Source organism: Vespula pensylvanica, chromosome 12 (genome assembly GCF_014466175.1).
Source record: "Vespula pensylvanica isolate Volc-1 chromosome 12, ASM1446617v1, whole genome shotgun sequence".
NCBI classification, from domain to species: Eukaryota; Metazoa; Arthropoda; class Insecta; order Hymenoptera; family Vespidae; genus Vespula; species Vespula pensylvanica.
The window spans coordinates 1,525,267-1,549,625 of record NC_057696.1 but is presented as its reverse complement, the minus strand read 5'-3'; the positions used below and the strand labels follow the sequence as shown (position 1 = coordinate 1,549,625).

The 24,359-nt window shown below is 35.5% G+C and overlaps 1 protein-coding gene across 3 annotated transcripts in view; it reads left to right on the top strand.

Moving 5' to 3' along the window:
* The window catches only part of LOC122633345 (ecdysone-induced protein 74EF), a 215,419-nt gene that overhangs the window by 180,463 nt on the left and 10,597 nt on the right, over positions 1–24,359 (top strand). For 2 of the 3 annotated variants that reach the window (XM_043821138.1, XM_043821140.1), the window contains 3 exons: positions 810–1,088; positions 5,568–5,735; positions 6,443–6,682. In XM_043821138.1, the coding sequence (XP_043677073.1) occupies positions 810–1,088; positions 5,568–5,735; positions 6,443–6,682 (687 nt within the window). The remainder of the gene's footprint in view (positions 1–809; positions 1,089–5,567; positions 5,736–6,442; positions 6,683–24,359) is intronic. The other variant, XM_043821139.1, reaches the window with a different exon arrangement.

The following is a 24,359-nucleotide window of genomic DNA, read 5'->3' as shown; positions in this document are numbered from 1 at the left end:
CTCTCTCTCTCTCTGTCTCTCTCTCTGTCTCTGTCTCTGTCTCTGTCTCTGTCTGTCTATCTGTCTATCTGTTTGTCTCTCTCTCTCTTTCTCTCTCTTTCTGTCTTTCTCTAAGCACTTCTTTTTTCTGCGTAACGCGACCGTTTACGTCGCGTCTCTTCTCTTCTGTCACGTTTTAACGTTAAACGTGTACACATTGTGACATAAATCTGCCATATTTGTCTTTCGTGGGATATCTTTTTTTTTTTATCGTCGTTGGCTATACCTTAACCAAGTTCTTCGATTTGTTGTTGGATCAGTTTTTCTTCCTTTTTTCTTTCTTTTATTCCGATTTAATCCTAATTTTTCGTTCAACTATATGTATATTGCTGGGTATATGCTATAATAATAATAATAATAATAATAATTATAATAATAATAATAATAATAATAATAAAAGAGTTACGTCGGTGTTATTTGAAAGTGAAATTGTAATAATAAAAAATTAAGAATATATCATATATCTCGTATCAATCGGGACAATATATAATAAGAATAACGTTGTGTTTATAACAACAAAAATTCATATCGATTTTGGATATTTGCGAACAAACGTATATAAGAAATGAATTAACGAAATAAGAACTTTAGATCGTTGATTAATAACGGGGATACTAACTGAAAAATATATATCGGAAAAGAAATTATTTTTCCGGAAGAGGTTTTAACGAAATGAAGGAAAGAAAAAAAGAGAAGTATCAAATTATAAAACGATTTTAATTTTATTAATGAAAATTATTGACGAATGGATATTTTTTTCTTTTTTCTAGTGGATACCAGGGAGGTCCAACCGCACGAAACGACGACAAGCGAGAAGGAACAATTAGGTTTGGCGAGTGTAAAAGCAGAACCAGGTTCGACGAGTGCGAGTACTGCGAGCACGACTACCGGTGCTCGTCTCCTTCATGGAATCCTTTCGCAGCATCCCCAACAGCATACGCTAGGGGTGCAAAACGGTTATGGCCGACATATGCCAACGCCAGCCGGCCATTCTCAAATGGCTCAACCGCCCTACACCACTGCCGCCATTGCTACGACGAGTACGCCAGGTAATAAAATGCCTAATACGTCTATTAGACTGATTCCTATAAAAAAGAAAAATGTTTCTTTTTTTTCTTCTTTTTTTTATTATTAATTCTATTTTCATCACTTTTATTGTTAATAATTTTATTATATATATGTGTGCGTGTGTGTGTGTGTGTGTGTGTTTGTGTAATAACACGTGACTAGATCTTGTCTATGAATTCGAACTTTTTCTTGGGATATTATTCTTGAGATTTTTTTTATTTATTTATTATAGATTATTATAGTATTATTTTTTTTTCATTGCTTTCGGCAAAGTCCTCCTGGTACCGAATTATTTTAGTAGATTCTGATTCGTTTTGTTTTTCTTTCTTTCTTTTTTTTTCTTTTTTTAATTACTATTGTTATTATAAGTATCTCAAAAAATTCTTAATTTTTGTAACATCATACTCTTCTATCATTTAATATAGTTGAGATTTATTATATTTCTCTTTCTTTTTATCCATCTTTATATATTTGTCATGACTCTTTCGCTGTCGAATCGTTTTATTGAATACTGATTTTTTTCTTTTTTTATTGCGATAATAATTTTGAAAAAATTGCTTTTTTTTACTATCATTGCTTGATTTATGTAATATCAAGCGACTCGATCTTCTCAATGAGAAAGATTTATTATTTCGATATATACGAGGTTTATTATATATTCTACTTTTTATTTTCTTTTTTTTTTAACTTTTCATATTTTCACGAAGTTCTTCCAGTATCGACTTTTTTTATTAAGATTCTGATATCTTCTTTTTTTATCAAAGTCTAATTTAAAAAAAGAATTTTCATTGCTTTCGCAATTTTCACAATTAGTTTGATTTTTGTGATATCGTACGTCTCATCTGATCTCATTTTATCTTAGAGATTTCTGTTTAATACTCATTTTTTATTTTTATATTTTTGGCAATATTTTGAATTGTCTCTGATATTCTTTATTTTCTTTCCCTGATATTAAAGAAAAGAAAAGAAAAATAACTTTTTACGATTCTTATAACTTTCTCATTCAAATTGGTTGTGAAAGAACTAGTAGAAAATTGATTTCGATTTATTAAGAACGGAAGTAACTAAAATGGTAGTAGAGTCTTGTGATTATATACTCTATATACAGGATGAAACATATAATACAATCAATTAGAAATTTTCTCTTCCTATGAATTTAAAATTGTAAAAGTAATGAAATTTTTTAAAAATTACAGCTTGCTTGAAATCACCTTATAAAATATTTATTTATCGATAAAAATCAAAGTTTTATTCTATATATATTTCTTTTTTCTGTTCTTTTGAAAATGTTTCTACTTCGTCTCACGAAAAATTCGCGTACGTGATTCGTTACATTAATAAATAATGATAGAGCATTTCTAATTTTTTCTTTTTTGTTATAAAAGTTTATTGGTTCAAATCTTACGAAAAATAATCAAACGAGTCGACTTATTTTGGAATTAGGATCGATAGCTATCGATTTTTAAACAGTTCTACTACTCCATGGATTATACGAGATCGTTCGAGATAGGAAGCCCGTTTAAGTCGGTAGATATCGCGTTGGTTTCTAAACAACTTGCTCGGGAAATCATTTCCGTTGGAGGTAGGCAATAAACTCTTTATAGTCTGACTTTTCTCTCGATGCTAAAACGACCGACCCTGCTATCATTAGCCTTTAACTTTTAAATACTCGATTCAACGAATATATCAAACACTATAGAGTTTCCTTGTTAAAGTTCGTAGAAAAAAGAAAAAAAAGAAACAGAAAGAAAGAAATAATTATAATAATGTAATTTTTCCATTATCTAATTTTACATATATGTATATATTTCTCTTTCTTTTTACGTAAAAATAGGGCGCAAAAATAAATAATTAATCGAATAAAATTAAGGCAAAGGAAATTAGAACAAAATGAAAGAAAAAAAAACACAAAAAGAAAAGGAAATCAATACTTTCGAAACGTATGAATTATTGTTTTGAAAAATTATTGTCGATATTAATTATAGCCGGAGAACGAGTTCTCGGTATAAAAAATTGATTATAATATTGTTTCGCTCGATCTTTCTACAAGAATAAATCTTGTCATGGTTATTACCAAAAAAACAAAAAACAAAAAAGAAGGAAGAGAAAAATTGAAAGAAGAAAGAATGAGAAACAAAAGTCGATCCAATAAATTTCAACGACGCATACAAGATTCTATTAACAATTCCTACGAATATTAGCATCGTATGATACAACTAAATACTAAAATAAAACAAAATCGAAATAGAAACTAGTTGGAAAATATCGAACACTTGTAAGTTGTATCCATTATATCTACGTATCATCCATGACAATAGTAACCCACATCTGCACGTATGAACAACAACAGCAGCAACAACAGCAACAGTAGTGAAGTAATAGTAACAACAGCAGCAGCAGTAGTAAAAAACAAAAAAAAAGAAAAAAAAAGAAAACCAGACATAATCTCTCTCTCTCTCTCTCTCTCTCTCTCTCTCTCTCTCTCTCTCTCTCTCCCTCTTTTTCTCTTTCTTTCTCTAGTCGTACTTTAAAACTTGAACAAATTTTTTCCGCTCGTCTGCAACGATTGAAAAGAAACTTGCGTATATAATAAATACATATATTTCTACACACATGTATGCATGTATGCATGCATGCATGCATGCATGCATATATCCGAGAGGAAGAAGAAAGATCAGTCCTCAAAAAGAAAAGAAAAGAAAAGAAAAGAAAAGAAAAGAAAAGAAAAGAAAAGGAAAGGAAAAGAAAAAAGAATAAACATAAAAAGACGACAGTCTCAAAGTGGCGGTATCATTGGGTGAGTGGAGGAACGGAACGTTGGTAGTTGCACGAGAGGAGCAACGCGATTGGCCGGTGAGATTCGACGCGGATATCCGAAACGCGGTGTGTGGTAGTCGTGTGCACGATCGAAGAGACACGTTTTGCATAACGCGAGGAAGACGAGAAAAGAGAAAAAGATAAAAAGAGAAAAGGAGACATATATATATATACATATACATATATATATATATATATATATGAGAGAAAGAGAGAGAAAGAAAGGGGAGAGAATAAGAAAGAGGGAAGGAGAGAAAGAGAAGATGAGGTCGCGCGACACGACAACGAGGAGGCGGCGGTGGTGGCATCTATATAAGAGAGAAAAAGAGACAGAGAGAGAGACAGATAGATAGACTCTCGTTTAGAAAGAGAGAGAAAGAGAGAGAGAGAGAGGAACCCTTTAGGGACTGGTTTACTCTCTCTCTCTCTTTCTCTCTCTCTCTCTCTCTCTCTCGTCTCCTGCTCCTCTCGCGGAGAGGCCGTGGGAAGCGCGGCAGATATGCATACCCAATGACCGGATGACCTTCGTCCGTTGCATAAAGATGCCTTTAATTGACCGCGCACGCGAAAACACGTTCGTTTGCTGCTGGGTCTGCTCCTGGTCTGCTGCTCCTCCTGATCTTCTGCTCCTTGTCTGCTCTTACTGTTACTGTTACTATTGCTGCTCGCTGCTCGCTGCTCGCTGCTTATACTGTTTGCTTGTCTGATCCTCTTATACCGATGCGTTCGATAAAGCTCGAGGAAGAGCTAAAATATCTCGAGTCGTTCGACCGCTTTTCGTCACGTTCCGAAATGACGTTAAAAAATATCGGACATGCCGACGAGTCGACCGAGAACAAATTTTCCAAGTAAATTATTCCCCATTATTCTCTTTTGTAGCGTAACGAATGTCGTCTTTTTTTCTCCTTTTTTGTTTTTCATTCTTTTCTTTTCTTTCTTTCTTTCTTTTTTTTTCTTTTCTGTTTACTTGTTCTTTCTTTTCTTTTATCGTTACGATCCTTCAACAAGAGTTCCGATTATAATTATTACGAGCTCCAAAGAATTTTTGCAAGATTTCGTTCTATTCTTTCTATTTTCTCTTTTTTCTTTCTCTCTCTCTCTTTTTTTTTCTCTCCGAACAATATGTCGAAGTTTTGATAAAAATGATTTTCTTTTCTCTGTCAATTGGATATACACACACACGCACACATGTATATATATATTTTTTGTTAGCGTTAATTTTGCAAAGTATTTATTACAAATATTTTGTAACATTTCTGTCCCTTTTCTTTTTCTACAACATTTTTCAAATAAAAAAAGAAAAAAGAAAAGAAAGAATATCTTTCATATACTAATAAATGTCTGACGTAAGGAAATGTAACATTGGAATTTCGCTTTGACACATTATATATAAAAAAAAAATTTATGAAAGATATCAGAACACGATAAATGATATTGTAGATGGATTAAATGATACATTAAATATATACATTTAAATCTGTATAAAATCGATTTCGTTAAAGATTTAACATTTTATCGTTATAGATCGTTTCCTTGACTTCTTTTTCTTTTTTTAATGTTGATTCGTTGCAACGTAATGAAAATCTATAAGACGAACGTTTGGTCTGTTTGCTCTGTTTCATTCGAAAAAAAAAAAAAATAAGGGAGCGGATCACTGCCAGCAAGCCCTGCGGACAGCGGAGTCAGCGACGTCGAATCAAGTACGTCCTCAGGCGGTAACGAGGACGCGAATCTCCTACTAAAAGCCAGGCTCAATCCTAATTCGTCCCTTCAACCGAGTCTGGCATCTCATCATTCACACTTATCCTCAGGTAAGACCGTTATTTAATAAGATTCATCTTATTTTGATCTTATTTCGAAGTCTCTTCATTTTATTTTCAATGTGTGTATGTACATGTATGTATGAATGTAAGTACGTATGTAACGTTCATTCTTTTGTGATGTATATTAAAATTAATACGATGAGTCCAAGAGAGAAAAAAAGAAACGGAATAATCAAAAAAGATTTTTCATAATATACGATGTATACATAAATTAATTTCAATTCAATAAGTTAATAATTCGATCTAGATATTACATAAATATCTTGTCGTTTCTTCTCGCGTAAAACTTATCTAGAGAAAGAGGAAAAGAAATGATTGTATTCTAAAATATGAAATTAGTCTGTTGATGATAAGTAACGTTGAAAGTTACTCGTTGTTTTATTTTGAATAATGCAGCAGGTAGAAGAAAATATATTTTTTACACTGTATATTCTATATTCTCTACCATTTCTTTCTTTTATCACTTCAAGGTTTTTCTTTTTTTATATTATTTAAACGTCTAGTATTTTCTTTGTTTCTTTTACTTAAAAATTTCTTATTTACGTATGCCAACGTGTTTTCCTTTGAAAATCTTCTATTATATTTCTTTTAATGCGTTGAAGAGAAAGAGAAAGAAAGAGAGACGGAGGTGGATATACGATTTGCAGGATTTAAGATCTAATGTTAATCTAATTGCAATTTGAAATGTATGATAGCAGCATTGGGTAGGTCAGCCTGCCACAGTCCTGGCGTATATCCGTCTACGGCGGGTTTTCTACCGCCCTCCTATCATCCCCATCAGCATCATCCCTCCCAATATCATCCGCACAGAGGTAGCTCGCCACACCATCAGCACGGTAACCACACCATGGGAGCAGCGATGGGACCCCCGCATCATCATCACCATCACCAAACGCAAAGTCTTCAGCATTTGCATTATCGTCAACCACCTACACGTAAGTGTCTATTTATGTACCTCGTTTCTTCTTTTTTCATTTTTTTTTTTTTTTATTTTATTTTATTTTATCAGAATATAGATCTGTCAAGAAATTCTCTATTCTTTCTTTCTTTTTTTTTTTTTTTTTTAATTTTTTAATAATAGTTTCTATTACTAGAAATATCTATCGTTTATGACGCATTTCTTAAATAATGATAATTTTTAATATAAAAAATATTTGATGATTTGGATAATAAATGAATCTCATCTTTTATATCCTTTCATATATTTCTTACAAACGAATTTATATTATTTTATAATATAATTATATAACTTAATATATATATATATATTGAATAAAAATAAATTAACATCTAAAAAAGCTAAAAGGACAAAATAATGTTGCTATTGAAAAAACGATAGACAATACTTTTTGATAGATCTAATAATACTTATTTTTACCATACCTAGTTCGACAAATTTTACATAATTCTCGATCTCTCGATATTTACAAATATTTCTTTTCAAACATATACATATACATATATATATATATATGTATATATATATATATACACACATATATATATACATCCTTTACATAAAAATATATGTTCCATTTTACAAATATATACATCGATCTCTCGAATTTACAAATATTTCTCAAAACATCAATTTCCCATTTCTCTTAACCCAAAAGATATAAAGAGATATATATATATATATATAAAAAAAAAAAAGAAATAGAGAAAGATATAAATTGCGAAAGTCTTCGAGTCTTTTTGACAGAAATCGGTATACGGTAGTATCAATCGACGTCGCTATCAATTTCGAACAAATCGCGTGTGCAATGTCGGACTCCATTCTTTGCAGGTGTGCGTGTATGTTAGTGTGTGTGAAGAAGAAGAAGAGATGGGGTAGGGATAGGGATAGGGGGAAAAGGAGAGTCTTGAGGAAGGAGACGGAGGGGGATAGGGGGTAGAGGGGCAGAGGGAGGGGGTAGGGAGTTTTCTTTGACCTCATTTCTTTATCGTAGTCGTTGGTCTCCTCGACGACAGTAAAATGTATCTCATAGCGATCGATAGGAACGATTATTCGATAAAGTTACGATTTCGATATAAATCGCAGTTATATCACATTTCAAAAAGAGATTTCATATTAAACAGGAATCATTAATTGGTATTATTTCTTTACGGTGCATCCATCGATAATTGATGATAATCGATTATCGGTCGATCGATAATCATCGAACGAAAAAAACAAAGCGAAAGAACAACGATGATGGATACGAACGAACAAACAAACAAACAAAAAATATAAAGAGGATCAGTCCCAAGTATTAAATGAAAGACGAACTTTTTAATCTTTATCTTTGGAAAGAATGTTAAAGAATAAGACGATGATGTAATAAGAGAAAACAATTTTATTCGGATATAGAATTAAATATCGTCGATATAAGTGAGCGTAGACAATGTTACAATGACATCGATTTAATGATATTATAATAATAGCTGATTTAGGGTTATTCGGAATAGAAATGAAATTAATGGGAGAATTTATTCGACAAAACAACCATAACAATAATTATTACTATTACTACTACTACTACGCAACAACGAAATAATTAGATCGAAAGAAAATAATAATAATAAAAAGAAAAGAATTATCACAAAAAAGAATTATGTTAAACGAGAAAGAAAATCAAAGGAGAGGGCGGGAAAGAGAGAGAAGAAAGAAAGAGAGTAGAGTAGTCAAGCTACTTGATCTAATCTATCAAGATGACAAGGCGAAACAACACGTTTGTTGTTCCTTCCTTCCTTTCAACGAAGTGAAAGGGATTGCCTCTGGGGAAAACGTAAAGGAGAACTCTCGAAGCTCAAGTCGCAAGATTAGGAAAAAGAAAGAAAAAGAAGAAGAGTAGGAGGAAGAAGAAGAAAGAAGAAAGAAAACCAACTGGAGGGAAAAAAGAAACAAGAGAGAAAAAAAGAAAGAAGATCAACACTGTTATACATCTCTGATATAGTTATACACGTACATAATACGTTCTTATAGACCTATGAGATATATATATATAGCACAGATAGATATATACATAGATTCTTAGATACCTCTTTAGATATACATACATACATATACATATGTAATTACTTAAATATCTCTGCGATATACATACGCATATATAACATAGATTCTTAGATACCTCTTTAGATATACGTATGTATATAATTATAGACTTAAATATCATCGATATACATATACTCTTTGAATACTACTGATACATATATATATATATATATATATATATATATATATATATATTATGTACACTTTTAGATATTTCTGATCTAGATACACATGCATATATCTATACGAATTCTTACACGTTTCTGATATGTTAATACATATACACATATATACACATACATTCATCCATGATATACATACCAAATATATCTATATATATATGTGTGTGTGTGTATGTGTATGTGTACGTATACATACATATTATTTTAACAAGTAAGATCGAGAACTTCCTCAACGGAAGTTTGACACCTTCTCTCTGTTACCTAAGAAAGAAAAAAAAAATGATAGAGAGAGGGAAAGACAGAGAGAAAGATGAAGAAGCTCGATTCGTTCCCGTGACCCACTTGACGTTCTCCGATTCCAACGGCCCAGATACGCTTCCTGCCTTAGATGGTACATACAAGTACAACTTACCGATTTGCTTTAGATCTAACACACTCCTCTTTTTTCTTCCTTTCATTTCTCTTTCCCTCTCTCCTTCTTTCTCTCTCTCTCTCTCTCTCTCTCTCTCTCTCTCTCTCTCTCTCTCTCTCTCTCTCTCTCTCTCTCTCTCTCTCTCTCTCTCTCTGTCTCTGTCTCTGTCTCTCTCTCATTTATTTCTTTTGGGAATTAAAGTTCTCATTCAAAATTTCAACTTATAAAAGAAATGAATGTGGGAATGGGAATAATTTATCTGATTGTTTAGATTTGACATTATCAAAACGTTTTCTTTTCTTTTTTTTTTTTTTATTCTTTTCATCTTTTTTTTTTTTTTTTTAATGAATTTTACAAATGAATGGAAGAACGAAAGGACGAACGAACTGACGGATGAAATGAATGACGAAAACAATTAAATTTTACAAATGTATACAAAAGAGAAAAGAGAGAAAGAAAAAAAAAAAGGAAAGTAATGAACGACGAAGTTTTATAAATCAGTTCGAAAATTGATTGACCTAACATGAAATATGTATGTATTTATGTATTTACAGAGGAAAGATATAATGCATACGTGTATCGAGATATTATAACGTAGGAATTGATCGGAGCACGTTGCGGTAATAATTAATGGCATTCTATGGGAAAGCGTACGCAGCAGCTGTCGTTCCACGGACACAGAAAACACAGAAACACACTCGGTTTCGATAAAAGAAGCGTAATTTCGCACGTGAGAGCTACATATGTATGGACTCGTGTCGGACATCGCGTAATCCGTGCAAATGTATATCTCTTTCTCTCTCTTTCTCTTTCTCTCTCTCCCTTTCTCTCTCTGCAGAAATTCTCATACGATATTCGATTAAAGTGGCAGCTGATTTTGCCTCGGTACACACCTGGTACAATGTCCGTGATTTACAAAAACAAAAAAAAGAAGAAGAGGGAAAAGAAAAAAGCATCAAGATATGAAACGTGATTATCGGCCGGTGGAATGGCGCCAAGGTGGTTCCTCTCAATTGCATCGTGGAAAAAAAAGTTTCGCAGTGAAAACTGAATCCTCGATATATTAAAACGCTCGGTGAAATTTACTTTGTCGAGAAAGAGATAGAGTGAGAAAGAAAGAAAGAGAGAGAGAGAGAGTACGTATACGCGTGTGTATGTGTATGCGAGAGAAAGAGTAAAAGAGGGGAAGGAAGAAGAACGTATCGATTATAGCAGCGAGTGAAAAATACAAAAAGAAAACAAAAAAATAATAAAAAAAGAGATAGTAATAATAATAAAGAAATAGAACGAATGAGGAGGAGGAAAAATGAAAAGGAAAAGAGAAAGAGAAAGAGAAAGAGAGTTAACATTCGAAGGAAACGGAATTCGTTATTTCCTTCCCCTCTTATTATCTTTATCTTCATCATCATTATCGTCATCATCATCATCATCGTCATCATCATCATCATCATCATCATCATCATCGTCATCATCATCATCATCATCATCATCATCATCATCATCATCTTTCCGTTCGATTTCTAAACGATGCTACGACGAGATTCCGCGTGGTCAAGCTCCTCTCCATCGGCAATATATCAAATCTAACTTTCCCCGGTTCGAAACTATTCCGTGAAGTCTAACAACGCGTTAACCGCGCGACCCGATTTTCCATTAGAAGTATACATACCTAACGCTAAAACATTGCGAACATTTATATACAGAAACAAGCTAGACTTTTCTTTCTCTTTTTATTCTATCCCAGGTACGAACAAACGGTGGCCGTGATTCGAATTATTCGAATGGGGAAGAAGAGGGATACTTTTTTTCTTTTATTCCTTCTTTTTTAATATTTCTTGTTATTATACAAAAAGAAAAGTTCACAATTGATTTACCTTAAATTCGTCATGATACTGTTATTAATTATAATTATAATCGGTATGTTTCAATTATTAGTAATTATTAATAGTAGCCAATCTTCATATATTTGTTATTAATAATCTTTTATTATTAAATAAAAACCGATGCGCATATATTTTTTTTTTTATTATCAATCGTAATAATATACACTTACTAAAAAATATAACAGATTCATATACGCGTTACAAGGTATAATAAATTCCTTGCTCGACATTTCTAAAAAAAAAAGAAAAAAAGAAAAAGAAAGAAAGAAAGAAAAAAACGAAAGAGAAAAAGAGAAAGAAAGAGAGAGAGAGAAAAGGAGAAAAAAAAGAAATTCGTGACCTCCTTCTTCTCGAATCACAGAAAAGAGATTCGTACGACACCGACGACGACGACGACGACGACGATCGTGATTATGGTGATAGTGATGGTGATGGTGGTGTGGTCGCGTGTTAAAGAATCTCTTTCTCGCGTGGTGGTCGTGCTCTCGCTGGTGCTCGCGCGCGCACAAACATCGCACCACTACGGTGTAACGAGAATGGCGACACTCGACGGACCGTCGGAGTAAAAGTGTGCCGGATTGTATAATCGAACGTGAATAAGCAAAATGTTACGCCATAGCGATTTGGTAACTTTGCGGGGCGCCTCCCCTCCTCCCAGCCCCCCACCAGCAACACCACCACCACAAAGTTAAAAGCCGCGTCGACCGCGTTCCCATTGCTCTCTCATGACGACCAAGAGAGAGAGAGAGAGAGAGAGAGAGGGAGAGAGAGAAAGAGAAAGAGAGAGAAAGAGAGAACGAGAGAGAACGAGAACTATATGGAAAATTTTTTTACCATGTTTGGCTCGAAATTATATTCGAAATTTTCGAAATCGTAATTTTTTGATACCGAAAAAAAAAGAAAGAAAAAAAAGCCGCAATCGTAATGGAAATGAAAAATTGATAAATCTATTATCTGCCAATGAGTTTTACTCTCTGTAAAAGTTTTACTCTCTTTACTCTGCTTTTTACTCTCTCTCTCTCTCTCTCTCTCTCTCTCTCTCTCTCTCTCTCTCTCTCTCTCTCTGCCTTTCTCTGTTTCGTATTGAGTATCTATATTAATTTATGTACGTTCACCTACGAAATTAAAATTAAAATTATCTATTAACTAATCGTTTCCTATTGACAAAACTGGTTCCGATTTAGGAACAAACAACTTTCCCCTTTTAACCCGGGCACGATCATGTAACACTATCGGCGTGCTAAAGTAACGTTCTCCTTAATATAACCGTTTTGTCACCCTAAATTCTCCATCGTTTTCTAATGCTCTTAAAATTAATGTCATGTTATTGATTATTTTAAAACGTATTTTATTACCGGTTGAAAACGGCTTTCCTTTCTTTCTTTTTTACTTTTTATTTTCTATTTTTTTAAACATCCACACGTTGGCTTTGAAATGCATCATCATCTTTAACTAATTACTATAATATATATTTATATATACTAAAAAATATTATAAAAAACGTCTGAGAGAAAAGAATTTGAAAAATCGAAAAATTCCAGAAACTATAACAATAAAAGAAATAAACGAAGATTTTCGATGATGCAATTATTGGAGAATAACGATGAGAGTAATTATATTTATTTTTCCAAATAACCATTAACATGCATTGTGTGCGTTTATTAATTATATAATTTATTAGTTACATTTATTAATATATTCTAATCTCGAATTTATCTTTTCGATATATCCAATCATTGCCATTACACAAAATACAGTTAACATGCAGAACTATTAACCTAAAAACAAATAGATATTACCATCTATTTATTTAATCAAAATTTCATTAGTTATAATCGTAAGTATTTTGTAAAATGGATGATCAATATTATATATATACTTTCATAAATCAAACTGATAAAAAAAGAAACTACTAACCGAATAAATAATTGTCAAAGAGATATGTTACAAAAGGTATGAGAAAGGGGAATTTGAGAAACGAAAGACACGGACTTTAACTAAACAGAAAAATAAATAAAAAATAAAAAAAGTCTAAGGAGAGAGAGAGAGAGAGAGAAAGAGAGAGAAAAAGCATGAAAGAGGCGCCAAACTTTTAATTGGTCGTGACAGTGACTTAGGCGCCACACAGTGGACAATAATAGAAGGTCAAACAATAGAAAGAATAGAAACTCCCGCGTCTATTTTCGATGGAATCATCATCGAATTACGATCCTTCTATTAACGGTACAACACTCTTCGAAAGGGATCGAGATCGAGAAAGGCACGTCGAGATCGAAAGTGTACGAACGCGACACGACACCAATGACACGACACGAACGTGGCACACATTTTGATGTGACGAGCTGCTGCGTCACGAGAAGGCAAGCGAACTTTAAAAAAGTAATGACGAGAAAGAAGACAAAGAAAAAAAGAGAGGAAAAGAGAGAGAGAGAGAGAGAGAGAGAGAGAGACAGGTAGATGGCACGTATGTGATTCGATTTAACGAGCAAGGGGAACAGGAAGAATATACGAGAGGCCAAATTTGGAACACGAATCTAATCTAATCATTGTTTATCTCACGTTCCTAACCTCCAAAATTTCTACTTCATTTTTCGTTCTCTTATCGTCGTTCTCAATTGCCTTCGCAAAATCTTTCTTACTTGTCTTACTTTTTTCTTTCTTTCTCTCTCTTTACTTTTCTTTTTTTTTTTTTAACTTTCATTTGTCCTTTCTCTCCGCTACAGATCCGAACGTACTTTTTCGGAGAATTTTTCTTTTTCTTTTTTCGATTGAAACTGATCGCTCTTGATCATTTGTTGTTTGGCAAGCTCGAAGTAAACGAAAGAGAGAGAGAGAGAGAGAGAGAGAGAGAGAGAGAGAGAATATATTTCTCTCTTCGTTCGAGAAAAAAATGTACGAAAATCTCGGCACGTTCGTTAAAGTGCGAGCTCTCACTGCTTTGAAAAAATGGAAAGAGAGAGAGAGAGAGAGAGAGAGAGAGAGAGAGAGAGAGAGAGAGAAGAAAGAGAAGAAAGAGAGAGGGGTTTGAGAACGTCCTGGTTGCCCTAGATCAAGTACCCAACTCTCCGGATATTTTTAAAAGATCACCAGACGCGAGGCGTACCGACGTAATTCCGAATGTGTGCAAGAAAAACTGCGAAAAAGAGATAGATAGAAAGAGAGAGAGAAACAGAAAGAAAGAAGGAAGGAAGGAGGGAAGTGAAATTGAAGAAAAAAATAGAACGCAACGGGAACGAACGACTTTTGCGTTGAATTCTTAAGAAAACAAAAAATGAACTGAAAATGATGTGGTAGTAGAGCCAACGATTTTATTTGTTTTTTCTTTCTTTTTTTTTCTCAAAATTCGTCTAATCCTAAACTTGTCTTCTTTCATTCCCTTCGACGTCTCTCTAAATTTCTTAACTCTCTTATCATGGCGAAATGATTGTAGACATTTTTTTTTTTTTTTCTTTTTTTCTATTTTTCTTCTTTGGTTAATATATCAAACGACTTAACCCAAACGAATGGAAATTCATTTCTAACCTGAAAATCTACTTAATAAGAAAATAAAATTCGCTTCCCTTTTAACGCTGATAACGAATTATGGCGAACTCTTTGTAATAAATATAATCACTTTTTTTTTAATTTTTAATTTTACTTGTCGAGTGAATCATCAATTAATTCCTTTCTAATCGCAAAATCGTACTCGAATATTATTCTTCTAGCGTTCTCTGTCCTTCTCTTAGACGATAACAAATCAGAGGGACAGAGCTTCGTTCGTAATAAAACGTAATCATTTTTCATTTGATACTCGTCGAATAACAAATATACGATTGAGTTATCACTCTGACGGAAACTCATTTAACTTTGCACTCTCTTTTTTTTTTTTCTAACCATTTTCGATTAGTAACTCGTGATTTCGAGTGTGACGATAATAAGATAATGAAATAATATCACGAGCGAATGATAAAGAGAATAAAGAGAGATAAATAGATAGAGATAGAGAAAGAGAAAGAAAGAAAGAAAGAAAGAAAAACATATACAGTTACCAAGCGGTTGTTCCATTTTCTTGACGATTAGCATCACATAACCTAATTTCGTATCGTAAAACTGGGTCATGGAGAAATACTGCTTAACTTTTCCGCGAGTCATCGTGCCTTTACGAAGGACAAAAAGCAATGCAACGCGTTCATTTACTACACACTCAATGATGTATAAAACGAAGAAGAAAAATTAACGATAACAAAAGAAAGAGAAAGAGAGAGAGAAAGAGAGAGAGAGAGAGAGAGAGAGAGAGAGAGAGGTGAGAGAGAGAAACAGAACAGATAGATGAAACTTAACCTTCAATTCTTTCAAAAAAATTTGTCAAAAATTTCAAACGAATCTCTTATCTTCTTTCTCATTTTGTTATCATTTCTTATCAAGGAAGTAATCAAAAATTGAAAGAAAAGAACATACGGAAGCTTCTCCCTTTCTTTCTATTTTTTTCTTCGATAATAATCAAAAGAGAGATAAACGAAAGCTAAGGTAAAATTAGTCTAAAATTTGGAAGAAATTTCTTATTTCAAGGAAGTAATGAAAAATTACATGAAAAATATACGATAGTTTCCCTCTCTTTCTTTCTCTTATTTTCTCGATGATAATCAAAAGAGAGAGAGAGAGAGAGAGAGAGAGCGCGAGCAACGGAGATGTATCGAACGTAACATAAAATTTGTCTAAAATTTCAAGCAAATTTCTTATCTCGAGGAAGTAATAAAAAATTTGAGGAAAAAAAAATATATACGGAAGCTTTCCCCTATCTCTCTCTCTCTCTCTCTCTCTCTCTCTCTCTCTCTCTCTCTCTCTCTCTTTCCCTCTTTTTCTCCCTTTCTCTTTCTGGATGACGATGATAATAATAACGTCTCCGAAAGGATCCCGGAGGCGTGTGTGAGGTTATGTAACGCGTGTTGTACGCTTGTGAAGCCGAGCCGCTCGTGCTTAAGGCAGCCCGCAAGAAGTAGCGGGTAAAAATAAAGAAACGGAACGCGCGATGCAGCCTGTGCGGATTCTGAGTCTAGACTAGGTCTAGGTCTAGGTCGACTAGCAGCACTAGGCAACAACAGCTCCACAACCGCCGAGAGCGATAGAGAAAGAGAGAAAGAGAGAAAGAGAGAGAAAGAGCAATATACAGAGAGAGAGAGAGAGAGAGAGAGAGAGAGAGAGAGAGAGAGAGAGAGGAGAAAGAGTGAAAGAAAGAGAGAGAACGTGTGCTCTACGAGCTATTCGCTGTAACATCATTGTCGTTGTCATCATCGTTCTTTCATTTCCGGGCCACATCCCATGAATATTTTCTAAACTCTATGCAAGTTAAACGCGTGCGCTTTGTTAAATAAAGATGGAGGACTTTGTTTTCCTTCTTCTTTCTTTTTCGTTTTTCTTTTCTTTTTTTGATTTCTTTTGCTCTTTTTCAAAATCAAACGAAAAGAAACCAAATAATCTCGAAACGATTGAAAAATAGATAAAAAGGAGATATGATTATTTTCGAATGGTCTCGGATCGAAACGATTTTTCTTTCTTTTTTGTTTTGCTTTGTTCTTGTTTCCTTACGTTCTTAGAATCAAAATAGATCGGTGAGGATAAAAGGAGGGGAGGAGTGATAAAAAAAAAATGGAAAACTTATCTCGTAAAAGAAATCGAAGAAGTGTTTCTCTCTTTCTCTCTCTTTTCTTCTATCTCGAAGTCGTGCGCGTTTTAATACCCTCGTGAAAGTAATGCAAGACAGAGAGGAAAAGTGAGGTTAAAAGAGGAAGGGAGAGAGAGAGAGAGAGAGAGGGACAGTCTCGAGAGAGTAAGCGTGCAAAAAGAGGACGATCGGAAGGTGGCACTACTACTACTACTCTACTACTAGCGGTAGTAGTAGTAGTAAAGTAGTAATAGTGTAGTACTAGAAGAAGTAGTACAAGTAGTATACTCTATTACTTTACCACTGCTAGTTCGAGCCACTTTAAAGCTGCCCTCGTCTAGGTCTAGGTCGTCTAGGCGTCTCCCACCGTTCTTTTACTTCAACCGTGTATATATGTATGTTAGGTTATTACGAGTGATGTTAAACTAGATAGAACATCGATATATCGATTCCTATCGTTCCTAAAAGAACGATCTTTTGATTCTTACTTCAAATCAATTGTTCGATCGCGGAAATGTTTTTTAACCTTAATCTTCGATGTAATACATATGTATGTACGTACATGTATGTGCTTAACTATTTACGTTTGTAGGTTGATTAATAATAATAATAATAAAATAATAATAATAATAATAACAAAGCTCATATGATAAGAGGTCGTCTTTTCAAGATTCATAGGTACACATAAAATACTTCATGAATAAAGTATGGAGAGAAGCAAGCAAGCAAACAACCTTTCTTTTTATACGTGTATCTGTCTATATGTGTGAACAGATAGCGAAATTTTACTTACTTTCGAACGAAATCTTTTACTGCATTGAACTATTTCAACGTTTTACGGTCTAGATACATATACACACATATCTATGCTAAATATTTTCATTTCGTACTTCTATTTTCTACTCTACCTCCGTGAATTTGAAATTTTCGAGATGGAAGGGAAGGAGGAGGAGGAGGAGGAAGAAGAGATAAAAAGGGATGGAGAAAGAGAAATCCAAGAAAATAAATAAAAAGAAAAAGGACAAAAGAAAAGAAAACGAAAGAAGGAAAAAGAAGAAAATGAAAGAAAAAAGAAAAAGGAATACATTTGCACAGGAAAACGTCGACAAATGTGAAGCTTTCGTGACCACTATCGCTGATTAATAACATCGTCGTGGAACTCCGGAAGTAAAGAACGGGTGTCGTATTTTTATTGTAGGCCATGCGATTCGTCGTAGACACGTGAATCATACTTAAAATATGAGAGCGGCAGGAAGTTATGGCGGTGTCTTTCTTTTTTTTTCTTTTTTGGCTTTGTGAAAGATAGAAAGAGAGAGAGAGAGAGAGAGAGAGAGAGAGAGAGAGAGAGAGAGAGAGAGAGAGAGGAAGAGATAATTATCAATAATAATTATCCATTATCATTCTCTTTTTCCTTTTCATCTTCTTCCTCTTCTTATCTTAAATTTTTTAAATACACACATACAAAAAGACACATGCATACACATATATACATACGTATATACATACATATATATATACACGTATGTATGTATGTATATATATATCAAAAAAATATACTTTGGTTATGTGCGCAACAATATTGCTCGTGATTATTTCGTGCATTACGTTTAAAACCGTGCAAAAATGAATTCACGGAATTCCCGACAATAGTCGAGAAGGTTACACCGAGTTAAATGTCTCGATGAAATTATTCCTCTACTTTACATTTGTCAATGTCGGTACATGGTTCAACATTATAACATACATAATCACCATATATATACATACAACGTATTTACTAACCGTCGTTTACACATCGAATACGACTATCGAATAAATTCTAATATTTTTTCTTTTTTCTTTCCACTTAACCTCTTCCCACCGATTTCTCTCCATTGCACGTGTGTATATACGTATTATACTGTTGTGGCAATCTTTCTTCTATGATTATTTTTTCGTTCCGTTTTCCTTCTCTCTTTCTCTCTTTTTCTCTTTCTCTCGACTTTCTTTAAACTTCCATTTCCGTGAAAAACAATAGAAACACGAAAGAAGAGAAAAGAGAAAAATGACTTTCGAACGAAGTCAATAATAGCCGGCGTTTCTTTACGAGAACTCGCGATCGTTCACGAAGTTTCTTGAAATAAAAAAGAACGAAATAGAGAGAGAGAGAGAGAGAGGGAAAGTAAAATCAGCACTTGGTTATTTTCTCGACAAGTTTTGCTTTCTCTTTCCCTCTCGTAGCCAACGTTTAGCACTTGGAATCAAAGAGGAAGAAGGAAAGAGAAAGAAAGAAAGAGAGAGAGAGAGAGGGAGGGAGGGAGAGAAGGATAGAGAGAAATAAAGAGCCAAAGATAGAGATTAAAAAAAAGAAAGAGAGTGAGAGAGAGAGAGAGAGAGAGAGAAATAAAGAGCCAAAGATAGAGATAAAAAGAAAGAGAGAGAAAGAGAGAAAAATAAGAAGAGTAGGTAAGCTATTCGAGAGTGAGAGAGAGAGAAAGGAAGAGAAAAGTAGAGAAGACGGCTCTCGGACGCGTACGGATAGGGTAAAGAGGAAAAAGAGGATGAGGAGGATGAAGGGGAGGGAGAGGCACACGCGGGTCGCTGGAGAGCGTCCTTCCTGGGTCTCTGCCCCTACCGACATATGTATTGTGTGTGTAGTATTGTATATTTGCGGTGTACATATTATCACCGTGAGTCGCACATATGCACATATGTGTCGTGTGTATGTATGTATGCGTGCCTGTGTGAAGTTGGAATATTGTATACATTTAGTGAATTTACGTGTGTCGTGTTAGTATCATACATCGCTCGATGGTACGAAGCGTATATCGTGGTTTCGTATATATACGTTTGTAGATGTAGTGTGTTCTGTGTGTTGTGTATGCGCGTGTGTATATGCGTATATCCGCATACGTACGCTTGTATTTGCCGCCACCGCCGCCGCCGCCACTGCTGCCGCCGGCAAAAATGCATAGCGCTGTTGCACGAAACGGTTCTCAACCCGAAGAAGCCGGACGTACCTCGAAATCGCGTAGATTTTCTTTTCAAAACGTTAATACAACACAAGGAGGTTAGGACGATCTTCTCGGGTAAGCATATATCGTATGTTGTGTGTATATATGTATGTACGTACGTACGTACATACGTATGTATGTATGTATAATATATGTATATGTATATGTCCGTATGTACATCCTGGAAGGAGATAAAATAAGAGGGTCGGATGTGTTTCTCGATGCGATAACGATAAAGTCGATGAGAGTGCAGGTTCGCAGAGAAAGAGAGAGAGAGAAAGAGAGAAGATGAGAAGGATGTTTCCTCAAGGTCTTTCATCCTTCTCCTTTTGCCGAACGATATCGAGCGAGGACGAAAACGCACGATCCGTCGTTACCATCTTTCTTTCTTCGTCATTCGATTCGCGATATATGTATCTATCAAATCCGGCTTTTCTTCTCCCTGTTAGATCCGTCGACTATTTCGAAGCGCACGATATCGAATACCAAAAGTAATATTTGGAAAAGGATATGAAGAAAAAACAAAACGGATCAAAATTAATCTAGAATAAAGCAAATCTAAAAGAAAGTAAAAGAAAAAAGAATAAGATAAAGAGAAAAAAAACAACGACGAATAAGCAACCAAAAATTCGAATTTCAGCGAAAAGGAAGGATAATAAATACTCGAAAATTACGTCGATGAGCGTCACTTAACTTATTCCGATTATACTAGCTCACGCACGCCCTCACACGTGTGCGCGTGCACGTGCACGTGCACCGAGCCGAGCCGAACCGAGCTGAGTCGAATAGCGCCGAGCTGAGCCGAGCCGAACCAAGCCGAGTCGAGTCGAATTGAGTCGAGTCGTGCCGAGGATGCACATGCACGCATACGAAAGCGGCGACTACATGGACACGACGACGGCGACCGACTCGCGTAGCTAGAGTACCGTGCGAGTATAACGCCGAAGGCGCACGTATTGGCGGTTTCAGCGAGGTATAGACGGTGACCTTGTCGCCGGCAGTTCACCCCGTCTGTCCCTCCTCTTTCCCTTCGCCGGCCTCCTTCCTCGTCCCGACGTCGCGCGTTGCATCCTCTGCCTCCGTCACCCCTCTTTATTTCTCTCTCTCTCGCTCGCTCGATGCTTGGTGCACGATCGTACTCTACTCTGTCCTCTTTCTCCCCTCTTCTTTTTCTTTCTCATATGTTGCAATGTATCTCCTCTCTCTCTATCTATTTTCTATATAATATATAGAATAATAGAATATATATATAGAAATAATATATATATATATATCTGTTTTTCTTTTTTACCTAAAACGTATCTATTTCTTTTTCTATATACACGTGTATCATAAAAACATAAGTATTCCTATATTTATTACATATATTATATATATATTCGTACATATAACACGCATATATATATATATACTTGTCTCTTACCAAGCATTGTAACTATCCCTTTCTCTTCCTCTGTCTTTCTCTCTCTCTCTCTCTCTTTCACTCTCTCTCATACATCCACCATTCTCTTCTTCCTCTTTACTCTCTCTTTTTATCTTCCCTGCTCCTGCTTCTTTCGGTCTTTGTCACACGTATACAGAGAACCGTAGTATATTCCGCTTCGTTTTGGCGCGTATACGTCTGACTGGACGCATCGCGCCTTTCTCGAGGCACGCGGAGGCGAACTTAAAGTTCCCTCTGCGTCCTTCATGTCAGTGTCTGCCTGCTTGCTTCCCTGCCGCTGTCCTGTTTTCACTAATATATACGAGATATCTACGTACGAGATATCTAAATTCTTTTCATTATATTCACACATCACATTCATACACTACATACATAAGTTTCGCGTGCAACCCCAGTTTCCTGTTGGAACGTACATACGTACTTATTTACTTACTACTTACTTACTTACGTACATAAGTACGTACATATATAACACGCTCACTTTCGTTCTCGCGCAAGCGTTCTCGCGACTTTTGCTTTTCGCTTTTGTCGTTCTCCTCTTTTACTTCCTCTCCTTCTCTCTCTCTCTCTCTCTCTCTCTCTCTATTGTTTCACACGAGCCAGTTTCTCTCTCTCTCTCTCTCTCTCTCTCTCTCTCTCTCTCTTTTCTTTTCCTTTCATTTCTTTCTCTATCTCTTTCGTCCGAAAAATACAAGCAACGCACACAATATCTTCTCTCCTTCTTCTCTCCTTCTCTCTCTGTCTGTCTCTTACTTTCTCTCTTTAATATCGAAAATACAAGTTCGATTTTTTTTTGAAAGAAAATTAAGTTTCCTTTCCATGTTTCGTAACGAAAGTTAAACGGGTGTGTTCTCACTCTTCGACAAAAACATATTTCCTCTTCACGAGAAGCAAGAGAGAGAGAGAGAGAGAGAGGGAGAGGGAGAGAAGGAGTGAGGGAAGGGGGGAGAAAGAGAGAGAGAGAGAGAGAGAGAGAGAGAGAAATAGAGTCGTCGCGTTGAAAATTGAGGATTTTTAATGATTCATTTCCGGCGCTTGTTGATGGACGGAGTACCATGGAGCTCTTTTTCATCTTCCTATACTTTACTCCTCTTCTGTTACATACGCATCGTTGTCGTCGTCTTAGCTTAGTCTTCTTCGCGTCGTCGTCGTCATCATCGTCGTCGTCGTCGTCGTTGTCGTGTCGTCGTCGTGTCGTCGTCGTCGTTGTTGGTTGTTGTTTTGCGTTTACCAGCGCGAGATGACGCGCGGAAGCGGACTTTTGAAGAGAAAGAGAAAAAAGAAGAAATGGCGGAACGAGCGGGAAAAGACAAAGAAAAAAGAACGAAAGAAAGAAAGAGAAAGAGGAAGAGAGAGCGAGAGAGAGAGAGAGAGAGAGAAGGAAGATCTAGAGAGTTCTCTCGATCTCGTCGAACGAATATTCACGCATACACCCTCGCACGTGCGCGCGCGAGGAAAAGAGAGGGAGAGAGCACCACACACACACACACACACACACGTCTCTCTAAATATAATGTCGCGAGTAGTTGGAAGAGGTTAGAACGAAAGAGAGAAAGAGAAAGAAAGAGAAAGAGAGAAGTTAGAAAGGGTGACGCGTTCGCCTTGCGCACGATATCTTTTGTGGCGCGTGCACGCAGCTGCATCGGCGGTGCATACTGCACGCACACGCGACGTTGCAGCTAGCCTAGACCTAGACCCACTGAGCTAGCCTAGACCCGCGGATATATATGGTCGAGGCAGCTTGGGAGGAAGAGGAGGAGGAGGAGGAGGAGGAGGGCGAGCTAGGAGGAACGGATGGAGGAACGAACGAAGGAGAATGGACGGAAGGGGAAAAGCAAGCCTGTCTCTTCGAGTACTATACACTATCGGAGAAAGTGAGCGGAGGAACTTTGTCGCTACACTGTCCTCCTCTTCCTCCTCTTCGTTCTCCTTCTTCGTCTTTTTCTTCTTCTTCTTCCTCTTCTTCATTCTCCTATATCCCTCTATTTTCCGTTTTCTCTTTTTTTTCTTTCTTTTTTTTTGTATCACGTTCTTGATAAATACGTATATATCTTTTTCTTATCCTCTTTTCTCTCTCTCTCTCTCTCTCTCTCTCTCTCTCTCTCTCTCTCTCTCTTTCTTTCTATCTTTGCAATGAACATAGGCATCGTTCCTTTAACCTCTTCGAATTATCGATTACGTCGATTACGCGAAAAGACCTGCTCCGTTATATCGCCGTGACGTGACGTGTGCTGTTAGTACCATTACCATCATCCTTACTACTACTAAATTACTATTGTATTATATTATTACTACTACTAGCTACTAATAGTAACGTTATTAGTATTACTACTAGTCACTAGTGTATTACTACTACTAATACTACTTATTGATACTTTGTTTCTCTCTGCTGTCTATCTGTATCTCTCTCTCTCACTCTTTCTTTCTCTTTTTTTCTCTCTTCTTCGTGGTATGTCGCGATTGATTCTAGGGCAGACGTCTTGCTGTTGTATTGTTAACTTATTTACATTCCCCAGTGCAATTGACGTTTTATCTTATTGTTTTAATCGTAATATAGAACGATAAAGTCGTTCGATCGGTGTCAATAGCACTGACCCAAATCACCAAGCGAGTCAGCTACCGCACGAGTATTTATTATCTTTAGCTAGCTTTTGGCAGTGTCGTTGTGAAAAGGTTATCACTTTTGCTTTCTAGAGAAAGAGAGAAGGAAAAGAAAGAAGGAAGGAAGAAAAGAAAGAAAGAAAGAAAGAAAGAAAGAAAGAAAGAAAAGGAATATAAATTCGTGTAATTTCAATCAGGAATTTCTTTTTGGAAATGCTAAAGCAAAATTTATATTAACAATTCGTACGTTTTAGGATCGTTAGAGGCACGTTCAAAGTACAAATAATATTCTCCTTGTCACCGTCTCGTTGTTACCCTAATGTATCCCAACGACCTCCCGTGGTTTCGTATACCCGGCAGCGAAAAGAGAGAAAGAGAGTGAGTAAGAGAGAGAGAGAGAGAGAGAGAGAGAGAGA